This window comes from Strix uralensis, chromosome 3 (assembly GCF_047716275.1).
Source record: "Strix uralensis isolate ZFMK-TIS-50842 chromosome 3, bStrUra1, whole genome shotgun sequence".
NCBI classification, from domain to species: Eukaryota; Metazoa; Chordata; class Aves; order Strigiformes; family Strigidae; genus Strix; species Strix uralensis.
Window position 1 is genome coordinate 107,959,112 of NC_133974.1, and position 26,183 is coordinate 107,985,294.

Genomic DNA, 26,183 nt, shown 5'->3' on the forward strand with positions numbered 1-26,183 from the left:
GAGATATGCACACCAGAAAGTTTCTCCTCCTCCCTAGGAAATACCTCCCTGTAATCCTTTGATCTTCTCTCCCGTTTCTTCTCCCTCCTGGAACCACTGAGTTCATCTACTGATGACTACTCACTGATAAGGCTTGTAAGAGCAGCTTACAATACTACTACTCAAGAGGAGCTTTCTTACAAAGATATCACACTGCTCCAAAGTCAGATGAATGCAAGGGGGTGGAAATCACCTCAGTTCTCATCAGACACAAGTGATGCTGGGAGGAAGGGAACAAAAGTTATACTTCAACTCTCAAATTGGACTGTCTGCAAATGTTTAGTGACCTTACTTCTCAATGAAGTGAGCTCAGAATGAGAAGCCTGAAGACTTTTCATTCTGAAGAAATGTTGTTACATGAAACTGACTGCTGAGACTGCCAAGACAGTTTAAAGCATTAAGATTCTACTGGCCGCCTCGTAGATGTCCACATAAGGACAGTTATTAAAAATATCTTCTTTTACTTTCCGATGATTTTTTTTTTTCTTCCGAGACACAGATCTGGAAGAAAACTTCTTTTCACATCTGTGCCAAGGTTTGTAGTAACAGCTTACCCTGCTCTGAAGACCATCAGCAAACTGCAAATAACTAAACTTGCATCATCCTGTCTGGAGAGTGAATGAAATGATGAGATTATAGTATCTCATGACTATGCTGTATGTGGCCAGCAGTCTAGTTACTCCGGATGGCAACTGAACTGGTAGTTGATGCAGTTACAGCTCATAACTTGAATAGTCCCGAACAGTGTTACGAGATCTCGGAGAGCATCTCTTCATCTGACTTTCGGGAAACAAGTGCAAACTCTCAGGACTTCTTCCAGAAAATTCACCATAAGAAACTTAGCCTGCAATACTCAGATCACAAGGAAATAACTTGCATCTTCATGGTGACCAGAGCAGCAGAAGAGAGCACTTGACTAAAGCTACCAGGTGTGTTTCTAAGGCTACCATCAGCAGTGCCCTACAGTGCCAATACTCTTCTGATACCAGAGGATTCAGGGGTGGTGCGGTCCCACCCAGTGCAAGCCAGTCTTACTGGGCCTGCCAGGTTCCCCACTCTCCCACCCGGGTTTCATCAGGGGTGAAACACACAAGCACGCGACGGACCAGTTCCCACCCTGATGAGTTGTCCGGGGTTTTTGTTGAGGTAAGGCTGATGCTTCGGCAGCCCCTTTGCCTCAGCCGGGTCCCCCCTTTCCCACAAACATGGTGACCGGGGGACAGAGCGACGGGATGGAGGTATCCCGGCGCACCGGTGCCTCGACGGCCCACGCCTGGGGGGCCCCGCGGCTCCACGCCAGCCGGCTGCCACCCTCGCCGAAGAACGGGCCGGCTCCCGCCGAGCACCCCGGCGCGGGGGGCAGCGCCCGGCCGAGCACCCGCCACCGACGGGCGATATCGGTGGGGCGGCTCCCGGCGGCTTCGGGCGACCCCCCCGCCCCGCCCCGCCTCAGGGGACGCCCCGACCCACGGCCCCACGCCTTATATAACGGCATGGGACCCGCCGGAGGGGCCTGAGGGTTGAGGGGGGCCGCGGCCTAGGCCCAGCGGGTGTCCCCCCCCCGCGCTGCCCTGCCCTGCCCCGCCCGGGGGCCGCTCTCTCCCTCCCCCCGGCCTCTCGCCCGGGGCTCTGCGGGGCCGTGCCGGGGACCGGCGGGGCAGCGGCGGGAGCCGCCCACCCCCGCACTCACATCTGGTACTCGTCGATCGCCTCCACTAGCTGCCCCCAGGAGTCGAAGTCGGTGCCCTTCCTGAAGCTGGCGCCCCAGCGCTGCAGGAGGCTCCGGGCCGCCTCCGACATAGCCCCAGCACTAGGGCACCATGCTCACCCCGGGCCGGGGCACCGCGCCGGGCAGCCGCTCCCGCCGGGCAGCCGCTCCCGCCGGGCAGCCGCTCCCGCCGGGCAGCCGCTCCCGCCGGGCAGCCGCTCCCGCCAGCCCCGCGCCCGCCGCCGGTCCGGCCCAGCCCAGCCCAGCCCAGCCGCCGCGACAACCAAACGCGGCGAGCGCCTCCCGCCAGCGCCGCCCAGCGAGATAGGCTGCGCCGGCCGCGCCCGCCCGCGCCATCGCTACCGAGGCGGCGGCACCCGCCTGCGGCTTGGGGGGTGGGGAAACTGCCACTTCCGCCTCGGTATGTGTCATGGCGGCGGTCACGTGGCGCCCGGGGGAGCCCGCCCTCCCAGCTGGGTCTCGGTGGCGGCGCCCGGGTGGGGACCGCTCCGCTCTTCCCTTCTCCTCCGCTCCGCTCCCGGCCGTGCCGCCGCGGGAGGCTGCCCCCGGTAAGCCCCGCCGCCTCTGTGCAGCGCCGTAGGTAGGTCACCCGTCTGGAAGGGCCGGTGCTGCCGTTGGGCCGCGGTCCTCTCGCTCCCGCCTCTGTTTGCGGCGGGGGGGTGGGGACGACTGCGGGGCCTAGCTGTGTCTCCGGCGGCTGCGCCCGGGGGAGACCTCAGCCGCGGGGCTGGCGGCGGGGCCGGGGGCCTGGGGGCACGGGAGAGGGGGGGGATAACCGGCGGGATCGATGCGGTCTGCCTGCCGTACCGCGCGGGACGATGCCATCGGCTCTCCGCTGGCGCTGCCTGCGGCGGCGGGTGTGTGACGCGCCGCCGGGAACCGGGGCAGGGCCGGGCGGAAGCGGCGGCGGGCGGCGGGTTGTTACCGGGAGGGCCCCGGTGCCTGTGACGGCTGCCTGTGCCCGCCTCGCTGGTGTCGGCGGGCTTGGGGAGCCGGGCGGCACCGCTGTGAAAAGGGCCAGACGCCGGGGCGGGTGTCGGTCGGTGCGGGCCGCTGGCCCCGCGGCGGGCTTCGGCGAGGCGGCGGCGCGGGCCTGAGGCGGTCGGCACCGGGCGGGCCCCCGCCGGGCAAACCGCGCAGTGCTCTGCCGGGTGCGGGGGGTAAAGGCGGTTTGGACACGGAAGATCCTTTTGTGAAGTGCCTGTCAAACTGTGCCCTGGCTTGGGTGCGGCCGAGCCGTGTGACAGCACGTCTCCGCTGAGCAGACCGCGGCGCAGGTGGGTGAAGATGTCGCGGTAGGTGCTGACAGGATAAACAAGTCACCTGTTCGCTCAGGAAGACCTGGAGGGTGGCAGGGGGGCGCTGCTTGGCAGATCTGCTTTTTTTCAGCAAAGCTGCGAAGTGTTTTATAACGATGAACTTGGAGATTCAAATATGGATCATAAAGTGATAGAGGTCTCGGGGCATCTTTAGGCCAACGTCCTGCTTAGAGCAGGGTCAGTTCTGAGGTCAGACTAGGTGGCTCAGGGCTTTGTCCGGTGAGGTCTTGAAAGCCCTTGAGGATAGAGAGCACACAAGCTCTTTGGACAACTTGTTCCTCTCTTTCACTGTCCTCACAGTGAAGAAGTTTCTCCTTTTATCCAGTACAGACCTCCCTTGTTTCAACGTGTGCCCATTATGGTGCACCGCTGTTGAAAGCTCGTTGGAATGCTTATGTTATATATGTTTGTTGAAATTGTGGTAAAAGAAGAAAAATGGTCTATTTTAGCCCTCCTCTTCCAAACTTTCAGGTCTGTTACATGTATGTAAATATATCCATGTTTTCAGCAAGTGTTATTATGTAATTGCAATTTCATCTATATCAATGGTGCCTCAATAAAAGCTACTAATAGATTGACCAGACACAATATCATGACCTCAGTGAATTGAGATATACCTGTAAATTACATGGGAAATATTCAGCTTTATGCCAGAGGTAACAAATGTGGGGTTTTTTGAGTAAGAAAGTATGCAGTAATACAGAGCAAAGTAGGTTATAGGTTTTTTGCCCAACTTAAAATAGTTGCTTCAGAAAGCATAAGTATTTCAAGAGAGTGAAATTCTCAAACTAAGCATACAGATGATGAAGACAAGGTGTGTGGAAGCTTAGTGTTTCAAATGGAAAAAAATTTCCTCTGTGTAATTATATACAACTTCACAAATTAATTTCTTTCCTAATTGTTTACATTTGGAATATATTTTTGTGAGCTGAGGAGCACAACATATCTAGCATCTCAGTTGTACCCGTTCCTGCAGATAGTAATTTCTTTCCACACTTTAGATTTGGCGTAAACAACACTACAGAAAGAAAATGACCCACTGGTTTCATCGCAACCCTTTGAAGGCTACAGCTCCCGTTTCATTTAATTTTTATGGGGTAGCTACCACTCCAGCTGCTGCAAAGGTTTGCAAGTAAGTGTACTTGTGACTAACTTCTCTCTGTCTCTCACAGTTTGGAGGACATCCTTAAAAGTAATGGTTACTTTTCAATTTTTGTTCTGAAGATGACTAGAAATGTGTAGGCTGGGAGACAATAAGACACTGATAACACTGAAAACACTGAACATTTAGTTACAAAGAATGAATTATCCAGTTTTCAAGTCTCTGAGTGTATAGCAAGGCCTATTATAATAATGCAGAGGCAAAAGACTAAACATTTCATTGTCTTTATGATGACTGTGCATTCTTCTGCAAAAGATTACTTAAAGTAATTTCCATAAGTGAATAAGGCATGAATGTTCTATTGTAGAGAGGAATATAATGAAAAGAGATCTCAGCTTAATTTGCAGATCTATTCTTGTCTCTTCATATGCTCATCCCATTCAGATGCTGAAGAATGTTCTTGCTTGTTACTTCCCTACCCTCCCCCTGTACCCAAACTCTTGGTAGATAAAGGCATAGTTATTTTAGTCTCTGTTAGAACAATAGATTGCTAATGAGTACTGATTATCCATTGCTGTCTGTCCAGAATCGATTGTACGTTAAACTAAAGAGACAATCGTATGTATCCGGAAGAGAAAGGAAGGGTTTTCTGTATTTATTGGCATCTTCCTCATAAAGTGCCTTTCCATGCCTTCAGATATGGAATGGAATGCTTAGCTTCACTTAGCCAAAAGGGTGGTGGTATGCATGGGTGGGCACTTTCTTAATAGTACATTTCTGGGTAGAATTTTTTTAGGTTTGTTTTTTCTTTTTTTTCCCCTCCATACAGTGATATGAGGTTATCTCGAACACGACTATTGGAGCTGTTTACAGACTCAAGTTGTAATCCAGAAATGATGAAGAACGCTACTGACTTGTACTTTTCACTCTTGCAAGGTAGGAATATTCATTGGCAATACTGCCAATACATCAAGAGGTATATAATTTGAATTTTAATGACACTTCTCAGAATACGTGTTGTGCTAATCTTCTGTAAAGAAGCTTTGTACTTCTTAGGAAGGAGAGTATCTTCAGGAGTTCTGTGCTTTATACCAGTCAGGGATACTCATCAGGTCCTTTCTACAAGTTCCAGTGTCCTGTGTGACCTTGTCAGTACTGAGTGTTGGCAGTCTTGTCCTCTTGCTTTTAACCTCATTCTGCTTCCTGCTGGAGGAGGAAATGTTTATTTGTCTCTTAGATTGTGGTGAATTGCTCCTTAAGTATAAATTGAGTCTATTAGTTGGTAGGAGTCACTCTTTGGTGTAAACTTCTGGTTTGTCTAATGCTAGATAATAGACTTGTTGCAAGTTTACACTTTGGCTGCTGCTTGTCTTAGGTGTATATATAGGTGCTCATTAGCATAGTAGCTACATTTTCAGTAGATGGTCAACTATGATGACGCATTTCCTTGAAACCTTCCTCCTGCCAGTATTTTGATAATATTTTGATAACTGTCTCTTAGCAGTCAGGTGCTCAGAAAAGTTTCTTAGGACTGAGTTTTCAGGAATCAGCTGATTCATGGAAACTGTGATCTTTCGGTCTGTGGGAAGTGAAGCAGCTCAAGTGGGTTTAGTTCCCTCAGTCCCTGGGAGGATGCAAGCTAATGTGACATTGTAGATAAAGGTAAAATAACAGTCCATGTTGCTGCAGACAAGATTTGGAGAATTTCTTCAGGAAGGTATCATGCTTGGTCACTAAAATCTTCTGCATGTGAAAGGAACAAGTATTTTCTGTCTTTATAAACATGTGACGGCATCTAGAGCTATAGCTTCAATAGCTGCTGTTGCAAGTCTTGGGTTCTTGAAGTCTGTAAGACTTGATCAGACAAAGGCCAGTCTTAGTCCTTCCTGAAAAATTCCTTGGGCCAGCATATGCTAGGATTTGGACATCCCATAGCATAAGCTTCATCCCGCTGACCACTGCTTTATGGGCTGCTGGACATAAAAAAAACCAATTTCTTGTAGCCCTGGAGACAAAAGAGATGATGATTAGGTGAGTCCATGGTTACAAGCCCTTTTCCTTCTCCCTGTTGACCAGACAGCTTTTCCTGGAATTTCTCGAGTGACTGGCAGGGACAGTCAGTCACTCACCTTGAGCAGCCTCAGCCATCCTGTACCTGGGTCAGTCCAACTACCAGCTAGTCACCATACAGGACATGCAGACATCTGCAAGGTTTTCCTTGAGCAATCGAGACTCACAAGGTTGAGTTGGTAACCTGCTGGGCAAGGAGTTTCTTGTAGTAGCCAGTTCAGGTTTTTGTACATCTTGTTCTCAAGATATTGGGGAATAAAAGCCTCAGGAATTAACACAGGTTTTTGAGTGGTACTGCAAGAAACATTCCTTTATCTATATCTGTGTTCTCATTGATCCCCATTCCTTCATTACTTGTTTCTGTTTCTTACTTTGAGATTGCCCATCAGTACATTTTTTTTATTCTATAGGTTTTATCCTTTCACTGGATGATTCTTCCCAAGAATGCAAATTGAGATATATTCAGAATTTCAAGTGGACAGACACATTACAAGGACAAGTTCCAAGGTACATATGCATTTATGATTACAGGGTAGGCAGTTGTTTTCTTCTGGTCTGTTGTGTATATGCACGTGTGCCAGCACAGGTCTGAAGGAAAACTTAGAAGTACAGCAAAATGTTGAACACAAGTAGTTTCCAAAAACTTGTTGCTTTGTTGTTTTGGTAATTGCTGCACTTTATTAGGTGTTCTGAAGCATGTGTTGCCTTTATGTAAAGGCATGATAACGCATGATGATGGTAGAACGATCTGTCGTGTCTTAATTGATCTACAAACTATATCTGCAGTTGGCTAGAGCAGTACAAAGAACCTCGAGAGTACTGGTGAATTGAATATGATAACATAGGTTACTACAGTTTACAATTTTTTCATTTGGCGCTATTGCCTGACCAGTATCTTCTGAGTTTTTTGAAGTGCAAGTGTTGCTGAACATCTGACTTTGTTCTTGTCCTCTGAAGCTCCTAGTACACGTACTCCCGGTACAAACAAAGCTTCTGTTTTAAGTAGGAGTATAGGTTTGTAACCTTCAGGATTATTCAGTTGTCTCCTGCTGTTGTAGATAATTGTGTTGTATAACGATGCTTACAAACTTGTCAGGCTTTAGAAGAAGTGCTTGACATCCTCAAAGCTTTTATGCCCCTTGGAAGACAATCTGTTGATTAGGACTCTCTTCTAATTTTCTGATGGTAATACACACTTGTACTTGTGCCAACATTATTCTTCCCACTCCCACACCTTTCTTTTTAAACTTTAATAGTTCCTAAGCTATACTGAGCTTGTGATTGCAAGTTCATTCTTTTCAAAGACCATGTTTTTAGTTTTTGAAATTTCCCGCTATTTGCATATGCCATTTAACTGCAGTTCCATAAATACTTGCAATAACATTCATTTGAGGGAGATGTAATAGACTTTGACTTACTAACTTAGCAGCTACAACTTTAAAGTAGACACTCCAGAGCAAGGCTTTCCACAAAATGTGCAATTTAAAAACAAAAAAAAAGTCAGCCACACCCAAAGCTAAACAAATATCAAGTTACTGTTTTAAAATGAAAGTTCCCAAAAGGGAAGGGTAGGCATCTGAATGTGGGAAATTATAATTATGAGCTCTTAAAGGAAATAAGTAAAAATTGAAGTGTCTTTTAAGCAGTTCAGCAAGTAGGAGGTTTTGAGTTGGAAATTGTTGACTTCTTAAATGAAAAATATTTTATGGAGAGAAATGTTGACTTACGCTATGTGATCTATCAGCAGAGAGAGTTTGTCAGAACAAAATGGAAAGCATTAAATTGTTTGGGGGTTTGTTTGGGGGGTTTTGTCTGTCTGTCTTCAGTGCCCAGCAGGATGCAGTGTTTGAACTGGTTTCCATGGGATTTAATGTAGCTCTGTGGTACACAAAATATGCATCACGACTCGCTGGAAAAGAAGAGTAAGTATTTTTCTTTTGTTAGTGATTCCATTGCAGCAATATTCCACCAAAAAACTTAGCAGGTTCTGAGTTTTGACTGCTGCAGTGCATGTCCAGCTGAGACAGTAGGAGTTCAAGGAGGCAGTTGGCCTTCCTTCATGTGTTGTAATTTCCAAGTGCACTTCAATCCCTTCTTGCATCTGTGAACAAAGTGTACTACTACCATGTGACTGTGGTACAGAGGAAGGGTCAGTTGTGAATAAACTCTTCACCAGTCCTGCTCTAAATATCCAGGTACAGAATTGAGATTCTCAAAATCACAGCTCTACTGACTTTTAGCTCTACGTATTTCTAAAGCTTTGGCTTTTAGCACTGAGGTTACCTTTTACTTGAAAGTCACTACAAGGCCTTACATTTCTTTTTTCAAGTGAGTTCTATTTGATTAATTCATGATTGGACACTGTAAGAAACTTTTTTACTATGAGGGTAACACAGCAGCGGGACAGGTTACTTTAGAGAGTTAGTGGACTCCATTCTTGAAGTATTCAAGATTCATCTAGTCTAAGCCATAACTGACCTGATCTACTGTTGTCGATAGTCCTGCTCCAAAGCAGGAGGTGGGACTAAATGACACCTAGAGGTCCTTTCTAACTAACATTTTGCTGATTTGTTCTATATTCTTAGTATAACAGAAGATGAAGCAAAAGACGTTCACAGAAGCCTGAAGATAGCAGCTGGGATTTTTAAACACTTGAAGGTAGAAAAACTGTCTTTGCTGTCTGTTCTTTAAGTTGTCTCCAAGTACTTGACTTTTTGTCTTAGAAAAGCCTTTGCTTTTCTGACAAGGTTACAGAATAAACAAGTGCCTCAGACTGTCTGAGTGATACAGGAAAAAGAAGGGTCTTAATATGTTGTGCTGCCACTCAATCCCTGCTACTCTTTGCCCTGTGGCAGCGGAAGGGTAGGCTGGCTGTCTGCCCAGTAGCACATGCAACAGTGCAGCCAGCTGTCTTGGGACCTTCACTTGGTGTCCCATCCATTTAGGAATGAGGGACTTGCTTTGCATTGGTAGCAGTGGTATTAAAGCTAAAATAACTTTGAGACTTGCTTTGTACTTAGGAAAGTCACATTCCAAAATTGATTACACCTGTAGAAAAAGGAAGAGATTTAGAAGCTCGACTTATAGACTCTTACATCATACAGTGCCAAGCTGAAGCTCAAGAAGGTATCTTAAAATATACATTTGTTGGGGATGGGAAGTGACAGTCTTTGTGGGTTACTTGAATGTCTTGTGAAGTCTGCTTGGCAGCAATGCCATTTTTTTTTTCTCCTCCAGACGTACTGTGGCTTAGTGGGGTGGGTTGCTTTTAAAGAATGGTAACTTCAGTTACCATTAGAGGAAGAAAATGCCAAAAATCAGTCTGATACTACAAACGTAACCACTTTGGAAGAACTGTGTGTGACATTCCTCCCTCTTTTTTCCTTTCATGCAGTCCCTTCACCACCATGGTTGTCTAACATAAATTCCCAGTTCCTTTACTTTAAAATATTTGCAACTTCTGTTTACTAGCTAGTCTTCAGACTAACCTTCCTTCAGCTTTTCTGTTAATTTGGAATCATTCTATCTAAGAAACAATCTGTATTCTGCAGTTTGCTTGACTGTAGAATACTTGTTTTCTGTTCATGCAGGCGTTTTAAAATGCTAAATGCCTCTACTGATTTGATGTGACATTTTCAATTAAAGTTTAATATTGTGGTGTGGAATTTTTTTTCAGTGACAATTGCTCGGGCTATTGAGCTGAAACACAATCCAGGACTAATAGCTGCTCTTGCTTATGAAACAGCTAACTTCTACCAAAAAGCTGGTAAGTGTCCTGTTTTGTATCCTTAGTGACCTGGTTTATGCATTCTTGCCAGAAGACATACTTCACCCGCCTGCCAACTGTGATATTAACACTGTTTCTTAGTGGATATGCTTTGTATATTTAGCTTCTATTTAGCACATTTAAGGCTTCAGTTACCAGCGTAACGTATATTTTGATAAGGCCTTTTGTTTTCGTGGGAATCTTTTTTCTGTAGCTAATGATAGGAAATGTTAGCAAGGGGAGACAGAAGACAGAGTAATGTCTTGAGAATATGTAATAGCAGCAAACAAATGGCTTGACGTAAATGGAGTGTGTTTCATCTGCCTTTGGGCAGCAGATTGTGATGCAGACCGTAAAGTGTGTAGCTGGGTTAATTATGTACATCCTTCCAGATGAGTAAGCTGATCTGTGGGCTTACTGATGCAAGTGGGAAAAGTGTAAAAATATGGGAGTCGGTATAAAAGATGGAATATTGTAACATAAGTAAACTTTTATAGGTCACTACTTGAAATTAAACTTGGAGCAAGCTTTGAAATCCTGCCTAAAAATACTTAGGAGAATTAGCCTTCCAAACTTAGTGGACAGCAGTTTCAGGGATTCTAGGGACAACTGCATGATAGCTCAATAAACTGCATATTTTTGATTTTCCTCATAGTTTCTCTGTGCCTTTGCAGGAGTAATTTATGTCACTTGTTTCTTGCTACTTTATAGTTAAGATCTATTGCTAAGTTTTAAGCATTCTGGTCTTTGTGTGCGTGATTTTTCTTTTTGGAAACGTCTTGAAGAATAACTTTACACGTGTGTTCATAGATCAAACATTATCCAGTTTGGATCCAACCTATGCAGGTAAATGGAGGAAGTACTTAAACTTGAAGACCTGTTTCTATATGGCCTATGTAAGTACCTCAGCTGACTGCAGTCACAGTTTTTAATGTTGTCTAAGGGCTGGATAGGGAATGGGGGAAGTGAAGCAATTCGGGTTGAGCATAATACTTGTCTTCCATTACCTGCATCACAATCTGATTCTAGGCATAATTCAGAGCTGATCAGCTTTTTGAAGGCCCTGAATGAAACTGCATCAAGTAATGTTACATACCATTCCAAGTACTGCCCCTTTTTGCGTGACTGATCTCTTAGCAAGTGCGGTGGCACTCATCAGCTGCTCAATTTGCTGTGTATTTCTTGTAGCCTGCCACGGCCTGTAATCTGGCTCTTTCATACTGTAAAAAAGGCCCAAACTAAGTAGTTAACACAATTGTCTCTCTCTTATACCAAACCTATAGCTAAAAGCTGCTTACCTTATCAGCAAGTTTGAGAGGTGAGGGAGGGTCAGAGCTGTGGCACTTTTTATCTTTTTTGATTTGTGTAATATGGGCAATGGTAGATTTAGGTAACACTTGCTATACTGTGAGAACAAACATTAAAGGAAGGTGTGCAAGGTCGGCATTAGTTCATGCAATCATTCCTTTACCTATGGTATTTAGTATTTAAACTCAACAACTGATAATAGAAAAGAAGCAATTCAGTACTCACTGGAATACAGTACTATCTTCAAGCATAAGTGTGAAGGAATGAGACTTTTTGGGGTGCAAAAGTTATTTGGACTGTGATGAAGTATCTCAAGCAGCAGAAGACCTCATCTTTTCTGGATTCAGTGATGTTTGTTGCAGATTCAGTTTGTTCAGATAGTTTTAGTTTTTAGAGTCTTTGCTTTGTAAACTTGATTGGGGTTCCTCCTCTTTCTGTGATGCGGCTTAATGCTGCACATTGGTACAGTGAGAGAGAAAGGTTTGAACTAGACTCTATACTAGTGCTTTTGGTAAAACATCCTTCCTGAAGTTCAAAGTTACTCTTGGCTAGACTTGAGACAGCTTGCTTCATACCTACCTCACGGTGTTTATATTGAATTTCATTGTTCACCGAATGCTGCTTTGATTTGCATTCCCAAATGGTCAGCTCTCTGCAGGGAATGGCACCTTCATGGAGATGCAACTCTGACGTAAGGAAGAGCAGAAGTGAATTGGTACAGGAAGTGCCCAGTGACGTTGGTAATGATTTTGTCCTCTCCCATTAGGCATACTGTTACCATGGTCAAACTTTACTGGCGAGTGATAAATGTGGGGAAGCAATCAGATCTCTGCAGGAATCAGAAAAATGTAAGTGTGACTGAGACTGGATTACAGTGTCTGATGATGACATGCCTGGTTTATTTTGCTGTATCGTGTTTACTTGGTCTCCCATAAACTTAAGATTTTATCTGTCGCCTGATGAAAATCCAGCATACTTTTAAATAGGGACAGTATATTCCTTTTTTGTCTTACCAAAGACTGTCTTTCATAACAGTGTTGCAGAAAATTTCATCTTCACTTCTCAACCTGTTAAAGACTGTCTTTGAACTGCCTGCAATACAGTGTAAAAATCAATTTTCTGGTCATCACTTTTTCTGGTCTGTATGTTAAGTTCCAGTAGCCTTTTCTGCTTTGGAGGTGGCTCTGAATTACATTAAATAGTAAATCTAGACCATGTATGTTTGTTTGTTTTTAAACAGCTTTTAGTAACTTGTTTCCTTTCTCTTCATTTGAAAGGCAGATTAAGGGAAGTTTGCAGTAGTTCAGGGACTTCTGCCCATCCTTCTCTCTTCAAAGCTATTGCTACCCCAATGGCCTGCACTGCATAACTTTACTAAAATGTATAAAAAATGCTCAAATCATCAAATTGGAAACTTTTAATATTAATTTTTAAAATAAATAAAAAGAATTTATTAAGAACAAACTAAGTTGGATTACTGCTGTTCAGAGAAGAGTGCTTCTTTTCCCTCTCCATATTAAATGTTGTTTATTTTTGGACATCAACTATGCATGGACACCTTCATACCCTCTCTATTTTCCTATCATGTGGCACAGTTCTTGGGCTTATTGTTGCATTTTGACCCACACATGAGAATGCTTTCCTGCATCTTCCTACCCGAAGAGCTATCTTTTTTTTTTGTGTGTGTTCCTCATCACTTTTTGGATGCAGTAAATCTTGGCTGGAAGTGCTGCCTTTGAGCTAGTTTATTTTTGTTTCTAAGAAGCAAGAAGCCTGAATGGATTCTGCTATCTCCTAAAACTGAAGCACTGTAGATGTGAACCATGATTTAAGAGTCATGTAAATGATTTTTATTACATTTCTTTCTTGCAAAGTTTTTGCTAAGGCTGAAGCATTGTGCAAAGAATATGGAGAAACCAAAGGGCCCGGGACTACTGCCAAACCTTCTGGACATCTCTTCTTTAGGAAATTAGGAAGCTTGATTAAGAACACATTAGAAAAATGTCAGAGAGAGAACGGATTCATGTGAGTAATTCGTGGTTGGTACAGTGCTCTATATGAACTGTTATTACCATATTTGCCTTTATTTCAAGATGGGATGGTAATTTTTACTCTCCAGTTCTTATATTCCTTTAGGGCATGGCACGTAACTTAAAGATTTGCAATTCTGTAATTTTCTTGTAGCGGATTTGCTCTGGGTCTCTGCTATCACCCTCTCTGTGTTCTGTGCCAGTTCAGCAGGGTAGGTTGGGCTGACATGCTGTACTGGTTAAGCAGTTTTCTTCCCTCGTTCCCCAGCTACTTTGTTTCCTTTCCTTCTGCACAAGAGAAAGTCCTGCAGAGATTGCTGTGTTGCTCTAATGCCCTCTTCCCAGCTGCTGGGGTCTAGTAGGCAACAGAGGACAGAAGGGAAATGTAGAATACTGGTAGCTGATTCTGCTTTGCTAGCTGCAAAGTCAAAACACAGTCATGCCTTCAGTGAAGAATATGCTTAGGGTGGTAGGAGCTTTACCGGGCTAAGTATAATTAATATTGTAAATAGGGCTTTCTGTTAGTTAATGCCCCTTCCAAAAAGAGTTTGAAAGCCGTTTAAAATAACAAGATTAGTTTGGCTTTGGAATTCTTTCACTCATTTCTTTCTCCCCTCCCTTCCTCTTACGATTTAGTATTCCACAATAGGTTTGCTATTTCCCTTTTTATGATATTTAAACACCTGTGTAATAGGGGAATTGACTAAACAAAAAGGATTGTCAAGTACATCAAGCTGAACTGCAAACAGGAGAAAAATCTCTACTCTGCTTTGGTTCCAATAACTCTTGTCATAGCTTACAACAGCAGCACACAGGAGATATCAAGAAATCCATGTCCCTCTAGAAACAAACTTTGAAAGAGAAACCTGATAACCAGTCACTGTTTTGGGAGATGTGCCTGCCACAGAGCTCGGCCACAGCACAGGAAGTAAGGTAGCGTGTGTCAGTATTTGTCAGTTTTTAGCTCTCGTTGTTTTGCTGAGGGTAGATTTATACCCTCATTCAGGCTTTGTGTCATAGCAAGTCTTTGTGGGTGTTGCAGTGTCATTGCTATTATGTGCTGTGGCACATTAAGAGTGCTTTAGGAAAAGAACTGTCCCTTCATCTTTCTTGGGAAGTATTTTAAATCCTCCTTTGAATTCTGAAGGTCTTTTTGTAAAAAACGTGCTCTTTGCTTTGAAGCTGGGAATAATGGTTATCAAGTAGGAAGAAAACCCACCTAGCTATTAGGAAATGAACCAAGAAGGAATTGCTTTTGTTCTTGTGAATCTTGCTGACAGAATGCAGGTTGGACGGTGCCTTAATGAAATGGAAGAGAGCAGCAGTGACTGCCACTGTAAAAACCTAGGTTGTTTTTCTTTAGAATAGCAAACGAGACTTGCAGAGATAGTGCATTGTGTTTTAAATACATTGCTGTATTCTTTTACAGCTATTTTCAGAAGGTGCCAGCAGAGGCTCCCCAGCTGGAACTGAAAGCAAACTATGGCTTAGTAGAGCCTGTTCCTTTTGAATTTCCTGCCTTGAACGCACACTGGACTCCTGAAACACTTGCTGCATTTGATCTCACCAAGAGGCCAAAGGATGACACCGTAAGATAATCTTACGTACTGTTCTTTCACATTAGCTTTATTCTGTGTATAGCACAGAGTTACTATTTTGCTCTTCTGTAATGTTCCCCAGCTCAGGGGCAGGGTGTAGGCACAAGGCTACCGCCTGAGCTCACATTTCCACTGTGTCAAGAGGCAAGTCAGTTAACCTCTCTGCCACGCTGTCTGCCTCTGGAAATTAGGAGTCCTTTTTTTCCTAAGTCCTGAATAGGAGGAAATTCTTTAATGCGTATAAGATGCTGAAATGTTACAGGAGTGAATACTATAGAAAGTTTCTTTTTTAGAAGAGGATTCATTTAAGGATGCTGAAATAGAGAATATTTGGCTTTTCCCCCTTGCTTTGAGGCTTGTGCAAAGCCTTCAGCCTTTAGAAGAGAGGGGACTGTTAGATTAGAATATGTAAAATTAGCCATGCATAAGTACTGTACAGACACAGTGGTTTGTACTTGTGGTATTTAGGTTTTTTTCTTCTTGTTTGCAGGCTAAACCAAAACCAGATGAAGAAGTAAAACCTCTGAAGGAACCAGATATAAAGCCTCAAAAAGACAGTGGATGCCAGATTTCTTAAGAGCCATAAGTGCTTTGAATTCACTTTGAAACTGTATTAATTGGACTCTGGGGCTTTAGTTCTGATCTCCCTCTTTCTGATTCTTCTTTTTCAATTTAGAAGACTAATTTAATTTACTTTTGTTAGTATGCATCTATCTTGCTTGAGAATGTGGTGGATTTCTAGGAGTTTATTTATATCTGACTTATTTTTGGTTTTAGTGCGATATCATAGAATGAGTGGGTTTAAATGTTCCTATTGTGCCTCTAGAGAGCCACTTTTTGTGGGTTTAGTTTCTATCCACAAATAGCAAAGGAGGTATCATGATTGTAACACTTAAGGATTTTTTCCATTAAATTATATGCTACATAATGTCAAATTCTGCAAACAAAAGTTTGCATGAAAAGTTATATTTATTCAGGTTTTGTCATTCAGGCTTAACACCCTGTTGTGTTCCGATTCACTTAATTGTAGTGAGCAAAGAAAATCCAGGTTTGGTTTGTAACACCCCAATGGTATGTCACGGGACTTTCACAGAACTTGGAAAACCTTAAGTTCTGCATAACTGGAGCACAATTTATATTCTTCTGAAACGATTAGCCTCTGTTCTTTCCTCTATAGATTAGGGTTCTTGTATCAGAATTTGTAGTAAGGTACTTTAGCTTGTCTGTCCTTAAATTAAAATCCTTTAATATCGAAGTGTATATGAAAGTGATGCAGCAAGTAATATGAAAGTGCTTAAAAGTAATGCATCACGGTGTCATTCATGCAAGGTTTTTGAATCTTGAAAGATTTGGTAAGCTTGAAAACTGCAGACAATTAAAATCTCCTGGCACTAGAATTCATGAAGTTGTCATGCATAAGGTAATGGAATTGTAACTAAGATGCTGTGTTTCCATCTGGGTAGTGTCTATAAGAAGCTGTTAGGACAACGGGGAGGAAAGATGAGCTGAAGAGCTGATGGCACAACTGGGAAACCAAGCTCTAGATTTCCTTTACGCTGTATGTAGACAGTGCTGTTTCTCAGCTTCTGCAGTATTGCACTGAAATCAGCTCCTTAGGAAGAGAACTTGCCAAAACCCAAGCCCAGTCAAAACTGAGAAAGAAAGTATTTTGTAGAACTTGCTTCTTCCATTTCTGCCTGCTGTGGAAAATGTGATAACATTCTTTAGTGCTGAGCACTTCAAAACACCCGTGTCAACAACAACATAGCTTTCTGATTTGCTGCAAATGCAAAAGAATATAATGCATGCGTTGAAGTGAGGGCCTTGCAATCTCTGGGTATGAGTTGCTGCACTTCCCTTTATCTGAGAAAGAAACTGAACAGCCTGAAAATGTTTCAAAAAACACAATAGCATATGCACTTACTATGATGTATACTGTAAACACATTCTTCACTTTGTACTGGTTGGATCAGTTCATCTTCCACTGTAATTCAGTGCTTCTGTTTGAAATCTTTCATGGGACTTTGAGTAATTCAGCTTAAAGGGCAGGTGTGAGGCTCCTTGAAGGCCTGTGGAACAAAAGTTGTTGAGGAGATTAATAGGAAACTCAAGACTTTTCCTGAGGTACTGGCCAAACTACAGAATTCGTTGCTGCAAAAGGCAAAGAGGCTCTTAATGCTGTCTGTCATGGATGAATCAAATGCAAAACTCATTGCTTCCAGTGATAGATATTTCTTTCAGCCAGTTCTGCACACAAAAATAAGTGTGAAATGAGCTGAATTGCTTTGGAAGAAGTTACTGTTCTGCAAGGGCTTAGGTGGGTAGAGGATAATGAATATCAAGAAGAAATTATATCTAAAATTGGTCCATTTCTTCTGATGCTGCACAAGAGCCTTGGGTGTGTCTTTTGAAGAGTTACTCAGATCTGTTCATAACTTGATCAGCTGACTTTTTAGAGTTCTTGCATTGTTAAAAGACCAGCTTAGGTTTTGCCAGAATGGAGCATGGAGCTACTTTGCTTATACGGGTTTTAATTGCAAAAACTTATTACAGCTGTAGTCATCTACTTGCCCCCTTTAAGGATCAAGATGAAGTTAACTCAGTTTCATAATCATGACTTTTTAGTTACTCATCGTTTTTCAGATGCCTGAGTGTGTTAATACATGCACATCTCAACCTAATTAATTTTCTTTCTATGCAGACAACATTCCATTTTCCCTCGTCCCCTCATTTTCTCTTTTGTCTGCTACACACTGTGGCACAGACTTGCCCTTGTTTGCTAATGCATGTGTAGGTCCTGGGACTCATTTCCAATGAGGCTTTTGCCCATGGGTGTATTTCAATATATGAATATCTTAAAATAAAATGAACAGATCATGACTAAATCATTCCCAAAAAACTTCTTAGGAAAGATTATTTTATGGACTTGCAATTCTTTGGACGCTTTCTTGAACCAAGTGGTTTGTTTGAATCAAGTTCACTGTAAATAGTTTGGGGCATAACCAAGTGGATTGTGTCAGATTATGGCATTACTTAAGCCTAGCTGTGTAACCTCTTATGCCATAGCTGTTTCAGTAAATATGATGTAGTAGTTTAAAAATAGACTAATGGAACAAACTAATTCACTTAACACGTGTTGCTTTTCAAGAGAAACTTTGTTTACTTGTAGTTTAAATCCTGTGGCAAACATTGCATAGTTTTGCCCAAAAATAAGAAACTAGAGACTGTTTAGTTTGCAAAGTATACAGAGCTGTGAGTCAATGAGCAGTTTTCTCTTTTGGTTTTGTTGGGTAGTAGCAAGAATTATTGTAAATAATAAGTGGATTAACTGTCCAGTATGCTTAAGAATATGGGTGAATTGACTGGGAGTTTCAGTTAATCTGGAAACCTAGCAGCCATGTTCCTTCTATTACAATTTCCTTTAGTAATTTTTAAGAATGAGGTATTTTGAATGGTGACTTTTTAATACTCTAATGCGGCAAGAGCCTGTTTTTGTGGTGTCTCTCTGGTTTTAGAGGCTTTCATGGCTAAACCTGCAAATCTTGTTGGTGTAAATAGTCTTTAAAAATTTGTGCCCAGTCTGAACTAGGACAAAACTGCAGCTAAATAAAATATGGAGTGCTGGGCCCTCTATTTTATGTTTTTAAAAATGCAGTGATTGTCTTTAATCTACTATAAAACAAACCATTAAGCTCTTTGTAAGATTTCTATTTAAATACCTTCCTCCATGTATTTAAATACACTTCCTCCATGTTTCATGTTCCTGGGTTTACAGTAGTTAATCTCCATCCAGCACGTGACACTCCTACAACCGAGGGACTAAATTTGGCCCTTGGATGCTGATGTCTGCCTCCCACTGGATTTGGTAGAGGAGTTTTGCCTGTCAGCCTAAGGATAACGCTTGGTCAATTAAATGTTCAGCATGGATATGTGGTGTGTCTGTAATGATGGTAGTGGTTTATACTGTAAGCAAGAAAACAGATCCCTGTATCTCTGTAGAGTATAGCCACCTTTGCACTTTAGAAATTTCTGATCTTGCAATTTCAGTACAATACAATATGGTTGTAAGTATTCCTTCCTGTCATTTTAATTTTGTTGCACTGATTTCAGTACTGTGCTATTGGTGAGGAGACTACTAAAATGTATTTTTAATTGTCTGTGTATAAAACAAACTCATGAAGCATATCTCTACCTTTAGCATTGGGGAACATGAGAGGAGGCAGTAGTTCATCTGCCTTCCATGTCAGTTCAGAGAAATGAAAACTTTCTGTCTATTGGCTGAGGGTTGATAAGTTTCATCCCATCTCTGCATCTAGTATCTAAACTGAAGTTTCAGCATTAATGTAAATCCTGTTCATGCCTATTAATTATCCCTAAAAAAAAATGAATCTGTCTCTAAAGATCATTGCCAAATTATCATAGCAGCATAAGCTGTTTTGGTTTTTTTTTTTTTTTTTTCCTTTTTCCCTAACTGGCCCAGTTGAGTGAGGAATAAAGCACAGTGAGTATGACTGGCATGGAAAAGCCCCTGCAGTGGGTAACTGTCTCCAGATTTTGAGTGCAGTGTAAAGGTTTTTCCACAGTGACCATTGGTTTCACTCAGATCTTTCCCCGCTGGTGATGCTCTCGAATTCAACAAATGTCACATGGTAACTGAAGGGGGTCTTGATTAGCTTTTTATGTAGGAAGGCCTACCTCCTTCAGTGTTGGTGCCTTCATGGATTACAACCTTCTTGCAGCCATCCTGTGCATGGAATAATCATACTGCAATGGAATCGGCTCTGATAAGATCGACCGACCAGCCTTATTTCATGAAGACAGTCACCATGCAATCTTAAGCTTCATAGTTTGAAAATTTGTATATAATCACGAGTTTCAGAATACCATTTAAAATAAACAATCTTAATGTATCGGTTTTTGTTTCATCTTTTAAAATTTTTAGTAGCAAGAAAAAGGGTCTATCTTGAATGTTACTTTCTCCAATTTAATGCAAATGTAATAATTATAGAGAATACTTTATCCTTGCAGTATGCCCAAAGGAGGACTTCAATGAGCAAGATAAGTGAATTGGGTGCATATGGAAGTAATAGTTACAGTGAAGCACTTCAAGTCATGGCGCAGGAAGAGAGGAGATAGGATTTCCAAACTTCTGTTTAACAACAACAACAAAATTAATTAGGTATGATTTCTTACGCCTATACAAAATCCTAGGGCTTGCAAAGGTCTGTGACATTGTAGGATACTCTGTGTACTAGGTGAAGGGGTGGTTTGAGGAGTGCAGATTGCTTGCCACTTCTCTACATTGCCAGCAGGTGGCAAGGAGATTTGTAGGAAAATAGGGGTTTTCATTTTCAGGGGCATGGTTGGCTCTTTCAGTTTTTAGCGAAAATACACACTAATGGCTTTTAGCCTCTCAAGCTTTAGCACAGTTTCTAGAAGAAAAAAGTATTCTCTATCGGACTCTGATGTCTATTTCCTTCTGAAATAAATTTCTTTCTCTCAATGAGGTACGTTGAAAAAAACCTACCAAAAAGGTGTTTTCATTCACGCATGTTGTGACTTTAGTAAAAGTATCTATAACTGATTCTAAATTTTTCCTCCTTCCTGCTGATTTAAAGGATTCAATTTCTGTCTAGTCCTTAGAGAATTATTCTTTAGAATAAATTCTTAGAACTGTTCTGCTGTCTAAAACAATCTTCTACTTAATTTTGATAATATCAAATACTTTTGTAGGCATGTCAAGATGACTGTTTTGAGTGTAGCATTGGGAATTTGAAAGTGTCCAAGATATCAGCTTTTAAGACAAATCTTCCTCTCCAATTTAGAAACTAAAATTTTTCTACTTTACAATTGTTTTTTTTTTTGTCTGACATCAGATTCATCCATTCAAACAGGGAGCCAACCAAACAGGTTGTTACATTTGGAGAACGTTCATAATTTTAGCATGTAGCTGCTGGACTGGATTTTTGTCTTCTTTTCCTCCATAAAGACAGTAATCTTTTCAGCAGCAGACTCTGCTGAAACAGATTAACTGTGAAACGGATTTCCAAGTCACAGAAAGTTGCTTGTTTGTGTTGGGAACCCCTGAAGACCCACAGTTTCCCTCATGTTGGTTTGAAAACAGCTGATGAGTTACTTGGAACACTTTTCTTCAGACTTCAGAAAGCTCAGCAGCTCCTTGAATGTGAAAGACCTACCTATCTTACTATGTGCTTTTTCTAGTGCCTGGCAGCTGCTTTTCATGCCTTCACTTTTAAGTGATGGGGAAAAAAAATAGATTTCCATGCTTTATCGCTTTCCTTATTTTCTTTCACACTTGAGTAAGAGGTGAAATAACCACCAATGATGCTTATAGCTAACATCATAAATAAAGTGCATGAATGGACAGTTCAAACCATAAAACTGCCTTTTCAGATTATATATAGATGTCTACACATTGCTTACTTCTGTTTATATTTGGAAATTTTCTGTTGAAGCCATAACAAAAAGAGATTTAGCTTTATGAAAGTGAAAACAGATTCTGGTGGACACCTGAGTAGCAAGTCCTATATTCATTTGTTTTCAGTAACTTTGGAAAATGCAAGGCTCAATGATTTTATCCTGGGCTGGATATTGTAGGAAAAGTCCACAGGATTTTTTTTCTAAAGCTGATGGGAAGCCTAAATAAATCGTTCATCTCACGCTTTTGTGACTAGCACATTCATATCACCTGGGCTGATGATTTTGCTCAAATTTCTAAATCACAAATCTTATACCACAGTACTTTTTCCTGAGATGGATGCAAGTTGGCATTCTTGCACTTTTTGTTGTGTGCGTGGTGTAGGAACTTCTCTGACAGCACAGAGTTTCTTTCTTAAATTACTTGCCTTTTTAAAAACAAAGCAAGCCTTAAAGTTTTCCCCTAGTTCTCACAGGCAGCTGGTGTATAATTTCAACACAAAATAGAGATTATCTCTTGTGCAGCTCTACTTTCCACTACATCAGATGGGCCTAGTAGTTAGCATTTTATAAAAGTCAGAAGAAAAAGCTTGAAGAAACACAGGGATATGAAATGTGGTCTCCTGTTGGCTTCTTAATAAGGAGGTAATGTAGAGGCACAGTTGTGAAGCGCACGGTAGCTCTGAAGTTCAGATGAAAGCAAGATGAAGATGCTGTAGCACGCGGGCTCTTCAGCCAACTGAACTCCAGTTAGGGCAGAGCTACTGGTGTACTGGCAGAGGCCAAATCCCAAATTCGGTGGGACTGACTGGCAGAGATCCACTGCTGCTGCTGCTGGGGTGATCTGAGGTGTGTTGGGAGCTTACAGGATGTGCCTGTGCTTTTGAGAGCTATGGAAACGGTGTCCTTGTAGCGGAGCCAGCCTGGAAGGGTCAGCTCTGCTTGTCTTCTGCTGTGACAGGGAACATCTGTTTACTGTCAGTTGGCTTATAGTGAAAGCATGAACCATTTGGGTAAGAAACTATCGTTCTGGTCTCTGTTTCTGTAGCATTTATAATCTGACTGCGGTCTGGTCTGTCTGGGAGATCTTGTGCAGAGAAGCTCTTGCAGAGAAGCTCATTTTGGGTAGGTAGTTGGTGTCAATATGCGAGTGAACACAGGACATCAGTTTCCAGAATAGTTGTTGCTGACTCCTGTTTTCCTAGAAGGTCAGTTCATGGTCACAGTTTCTTTGTCCTGCACCCATTGGGACACTTTTTGGTGTCAATATGCGAGTGAACGCAGGACATCAATTTCCAAAATAGTTGTTGCTGACTCCTGTTTTCCTGGAAGGTCAGTTCATGATCACAGTTTCTTTGTCCTGCACCCATTGGGGTTTCTTCTGTCCAGTCAACTACTCACCATCACGGAGGTTTCTGCTGAGCTTATCTGGGATGTCTTGGGACTCTGGCTAAGGAGGTATCCTTCTTTCTCAGTATGTTTACCAGATTGCCTTTGTGGTGTCTCCTGTTAATCTTTAAGTTCCTCTCATAAAATAGGGTTTCAATTCCCCTGATCACCCTGAGTCCTTATTTGCATATTCAGATTCCTGTTTCCTGATCCTTGAAAACCATACTTGTGTCTAATATTCTAGTTGAAGCCTCACTAGCACAGTGTGTTGAGTCTTCCCTATCTGAACCAGACATGGATCTCGAAGAATCACATCTGTCTGTTGGAGCCACGTTGTGGTCTCTAATGATTTTGCTTCATGCCTCCAATCTTTCTGTTGGTCTTTCCCAAAGAATGACTCACCTTCAGTTTACAGTATCAGATTTGATAGTCCCTAGATGTAAGATTGCTTTTGCTCTGTTGAATTGCCATAAAATCTTAAGGTCAGGTACCTTCTCCTCTGTGATACCCAGATCCTGTCTCTGCTGATTGTACTTCCCCAATGTTTGCCCTCAGCAAGTTCGTCAATACTTTCCCCCCTAAAAAAGTATAACACAGTACATAACAGCACCAGAACAAGAGCACTCTTGAATTTATAAAAAAAAAGTAGTGGAGTACTGTAGTGGAGTTACAGCCACTAAGTGTCAGCAGAGCTTATATTTTCTCGCTGGTTTGTGGTTTCTGGCCAACAGCATGAAGTCAGCACGGGCAGCAGGCCCTTTAGATGACTGCATAACATGAGCAGTATTGCAGTTTAAAAGGCGAAGAGGCGTTACAAGTTACATGTCTTACATCAAGTTACACTGGAAAGGACTTACATGGTGACATCCAGGAGCCCATGCATGCTCTGTCACCAGCTGAGCAGCTACCCTTCCATAAAGGTCACTGCCAAGGCCATGGAGCAGGAGCACTGAGAAACTCTGATGATCTCTTGCCCTGTGCCCCAGCAGCTGCTCTGTCCCAGGGCCTGGCACTCTCTTCAAGGCATCTGCCCTTGAGGAAGAAAGTGGTGTGATGCTGTATATGCCTGTGTAGGGTTTCTCTGAGGTCATGTACTGGGTTTACACGGCAAGGATTTGGTAGTGGGGAGACTGCAGCGGTGGCTTCTGTGAAGAGACACCAAAAGCTGCCCCCATGTTAGACAGAGCCCATTCCAGCTGGCCCCAAGACGGACCTGCCACTGGCCAAAGCTGAGCCTGTCAGCAGGCCTCCTCACGGCTGCAGGGGGGTAAACATGAGGTGGGCAGATGAGGCATTCTGCAGCTGGAAAAGTAAACCAAGCCCTTTTCTGCTTTTCACACTGCCCTGTGAGCAGACTGGCGGAGCACAAGAGGCTGGGAGGAGCCACAGCTGGGACAGCTGAACATGGACCAAATGGATATCCCATTGCATACGATGCTGTGCTCAGCAATAAAACTGGGGAGGAGGGAGGTTGGCAGGGGCTGCCCTTGCTCAGGGACTGACTGGGCATCAGGTCAGTTGTTTTTCTTGGTCTTGGGTTTTCTCCTCTTTGTTGTTTTCTTTTTCTCTTTTTTTCTTTTTTTTTTTTTTTCTTAAATTAAATTGTCTTTATCTCAACCCATAAGTTATTGTACTTTTACCCTTCCAATTCCCTCCCCCATCCCACAGGATTGGGAAGTGAGCAAGTGCCTGTGTGGTGCTTAGCTGCCAACTGGGGTTGAACCATGGCATTCCTCTGTAAACCAAAACAGTAATGCCCCAAGAACACAACATCTGAATGATGGGATGCTATCAGCATCCACTGGGCGTCTGCAGATTAGGAGTGCAGCAGCATACAGGAGGATTAGCCATGGATGTTTAGAAGAAATCACAAGTACGACAAGAAATCACACAGCAAAACATCAGTATTAAAAATGGAGAAAGTCAGAAATATAAAAGGTGTGGTATTTACAAAGACAGCCAAGTGAGTCTTCCAATAGCCATGTTAAATATGACACAACTAGGGTTAATGTGAACCCTCCCTCTGGAGACCTCAGTCACAGAATTAGGAATTCCCGTGAGAAAACCTGCAAGTTTGCCCTTTTTGTCTTGTTTGGTTTGACAAACTGGCAAATGAGATACAGGTGATATATCTCCAAGACTTGTATCTTTCCAAATTCAGATCTCTGTATAACTGTTGCATATGCTAACTATCCTAGAAAAATCTGCTGGTCATGGTGGGATTATTTAAAGCAGATAATATATTGGCTGAATTTGGACTGTGTAAGGAGATCATTTAAAACAGGCTACAGGCTTTCTTCTTTGCAAACTGGTAGATCACTTCATGTTGTACAGGACTGTGTTTAGTGCAACTTCATGGATAAGCTTGTCTTTATGTTCAAAATTAAAGCTTACTTCTTGTTTTGTGCTCTGTAGTCCACACTCTCCTTGGGGGCTGTGTCTCCGGTTTTGAGCAGTTTGAATTGCAACCACTTAATTTCTTAGTAAGTTAAGGTTTCTTTTTTTTTTTTTTTTTTTTTTTTTTTTAATATGATTGATTAGCTTACTTTAAGGATGGATTAACTGGAATGCAATTGCTATTCAAGCAACAAAGCCAGTACTGTGTTATTTTTTCTCCTTTTAATACTTACTGGCATTGTCTCTAGGGATTATCACCAGGATTTAAAATACTTGATGATTTTTAAAATTAAGTGTTTTCTTTCAGTCAGATGATATAAACACTATCAACAATGAAATAATTGAGACTAGATTGCTTGGTATCAGCCTATTGATCTTTTCCAAAGGACACATTTTACAAAGCCCAGAAAGGAGCTCTCTTTGCTTTTGGATATCTAGAGGCAGTTTTAATTCGAGCGAAATAGGAATTTGAAAATAATAGAAAATCCTGATTATCACACAGGTAGGTAACAACCAGGGCGCCGTATGTTAGGTATGTTATGAATTTTGTGTTACCTATACAGTTAGACCAATGTGGCAGAAAGCACTGGCAGAAGAATCAGAATATGACAATTCTAATCAAGGATGGACCATTTTGTCGGGCTTCTTGCCCCAAGAGAGATCGAGTAACTATTGACAGGTTTGTCAAATTTCTTCTTAAAGAATTCTAGTAATGGTTACTGCATCAGCTCCCTGGGTAATTGGTTGTACTGTTTTTGAATAAATAGAGTTTTCTAATAGAGTTTTCTTTATTTCATGTAGACCAAGCTGTATGCATTTCAAGTTCTTCTCTTGTCCTATTGACAAATTATCTTCTCGTCTTTCCTGATCTTTTCTTGTATTTGACTGTTACCGTGCCTCCCCTTAGCCTTTCCATCTGTAGACTAAACACCACCATGCCTTTACATCTTTCTGCCTTAGTCTTAGTTCCCAAGATATTTACTCGTTCTTATTGCTGT

The 26,183-nt window shown here is 42.2% G+C and overlaps 2 protein-coding genes across 9 annotated transcripts in view; one reads left to right on the top strand and one right to left on the bottom strand.

Moving 5' to 3' along the window:
* The window catches only part of AIDA (axin interactor, dorsalization associated), a 30,619-nt gene extending 28,676 nt beyond the window's left edge, over window positions 1-1,943 (bottom strand). For all 3 annotated transcript variants that reach the window (XM_074863784.1, XM_074863783.1, XM_074863782.1), the window contains exon 1: window positions 1,730-1,943. In XM_074863784.1, coding sequence (XP_074719885.1) covers window positions 1,730-1,839 — 110 coding nt within the window. In that variant the 5' untranslated portion in view covers window positions 1,840-1,943. The remainder of the gene's footprint in view (window positions 1-1,729) is intronic.
* Window positions 1,944-2,178: 235 nt separating this feature from the next.
* BROX (BRO1 domain and CAAX motif containing) lies at window positions 2,179-19,871 on the top strand. Of its 6 annotated transcripts, none has more exons than XM_074863788.1 (13): window positions 2,179-2,316; window positions 4,089-4,219; window positions 5,019-5,125; window positions 6,670-6,766; window positions 8,086-8,181; window positions 8,845-8,917; window positions 9,280-9,385; window positions 9,936-10,025; window positions 10,836-10,921; window positions 12,100-12,181; window positions 13,208-13,358; window positions 14,793-14,952; window positions 15,452-19,871. In XM_074863788.1, the coding sequence occupies exons 2-13, from the start codon at window positions 4,119-4,121 to the stop codon at window positions 15,536-15,538; spliced, it is 1,236 nt and encodes a 411-aa protein (XP_074719889.1). In that variant the 5' UTR covers window positions 2,179-2,316; window positions 4,089-4,118; the 3' UTR covers window positions 15,539-19,871. The 6 variants fall into 6 exon arrangements, 4 of the variants coding, with proteins under 4 accessions (XP_074719889.1, XP_074719886.1, XP_074719888.1 ...); XR_012628270.1 differs by lacking the exon at window positions 15,452-19,871 and adding an exon at window positions 14,159-14,296 and having other exon boundaries at window positions 2,207-2,348; window positions 14,793-14,946; XR_012628271.1 differs by lacking the exon at window positions 15,452-19,871 and adding an exon at window positions 14,159-14,291 and having other exon boundaries at window positions 2,207-2,348; window positions 14,793-14,881.
* The last annotated feature ends 6,312 nt before the right edge of the window (window positions 19,872-26,183 follow it).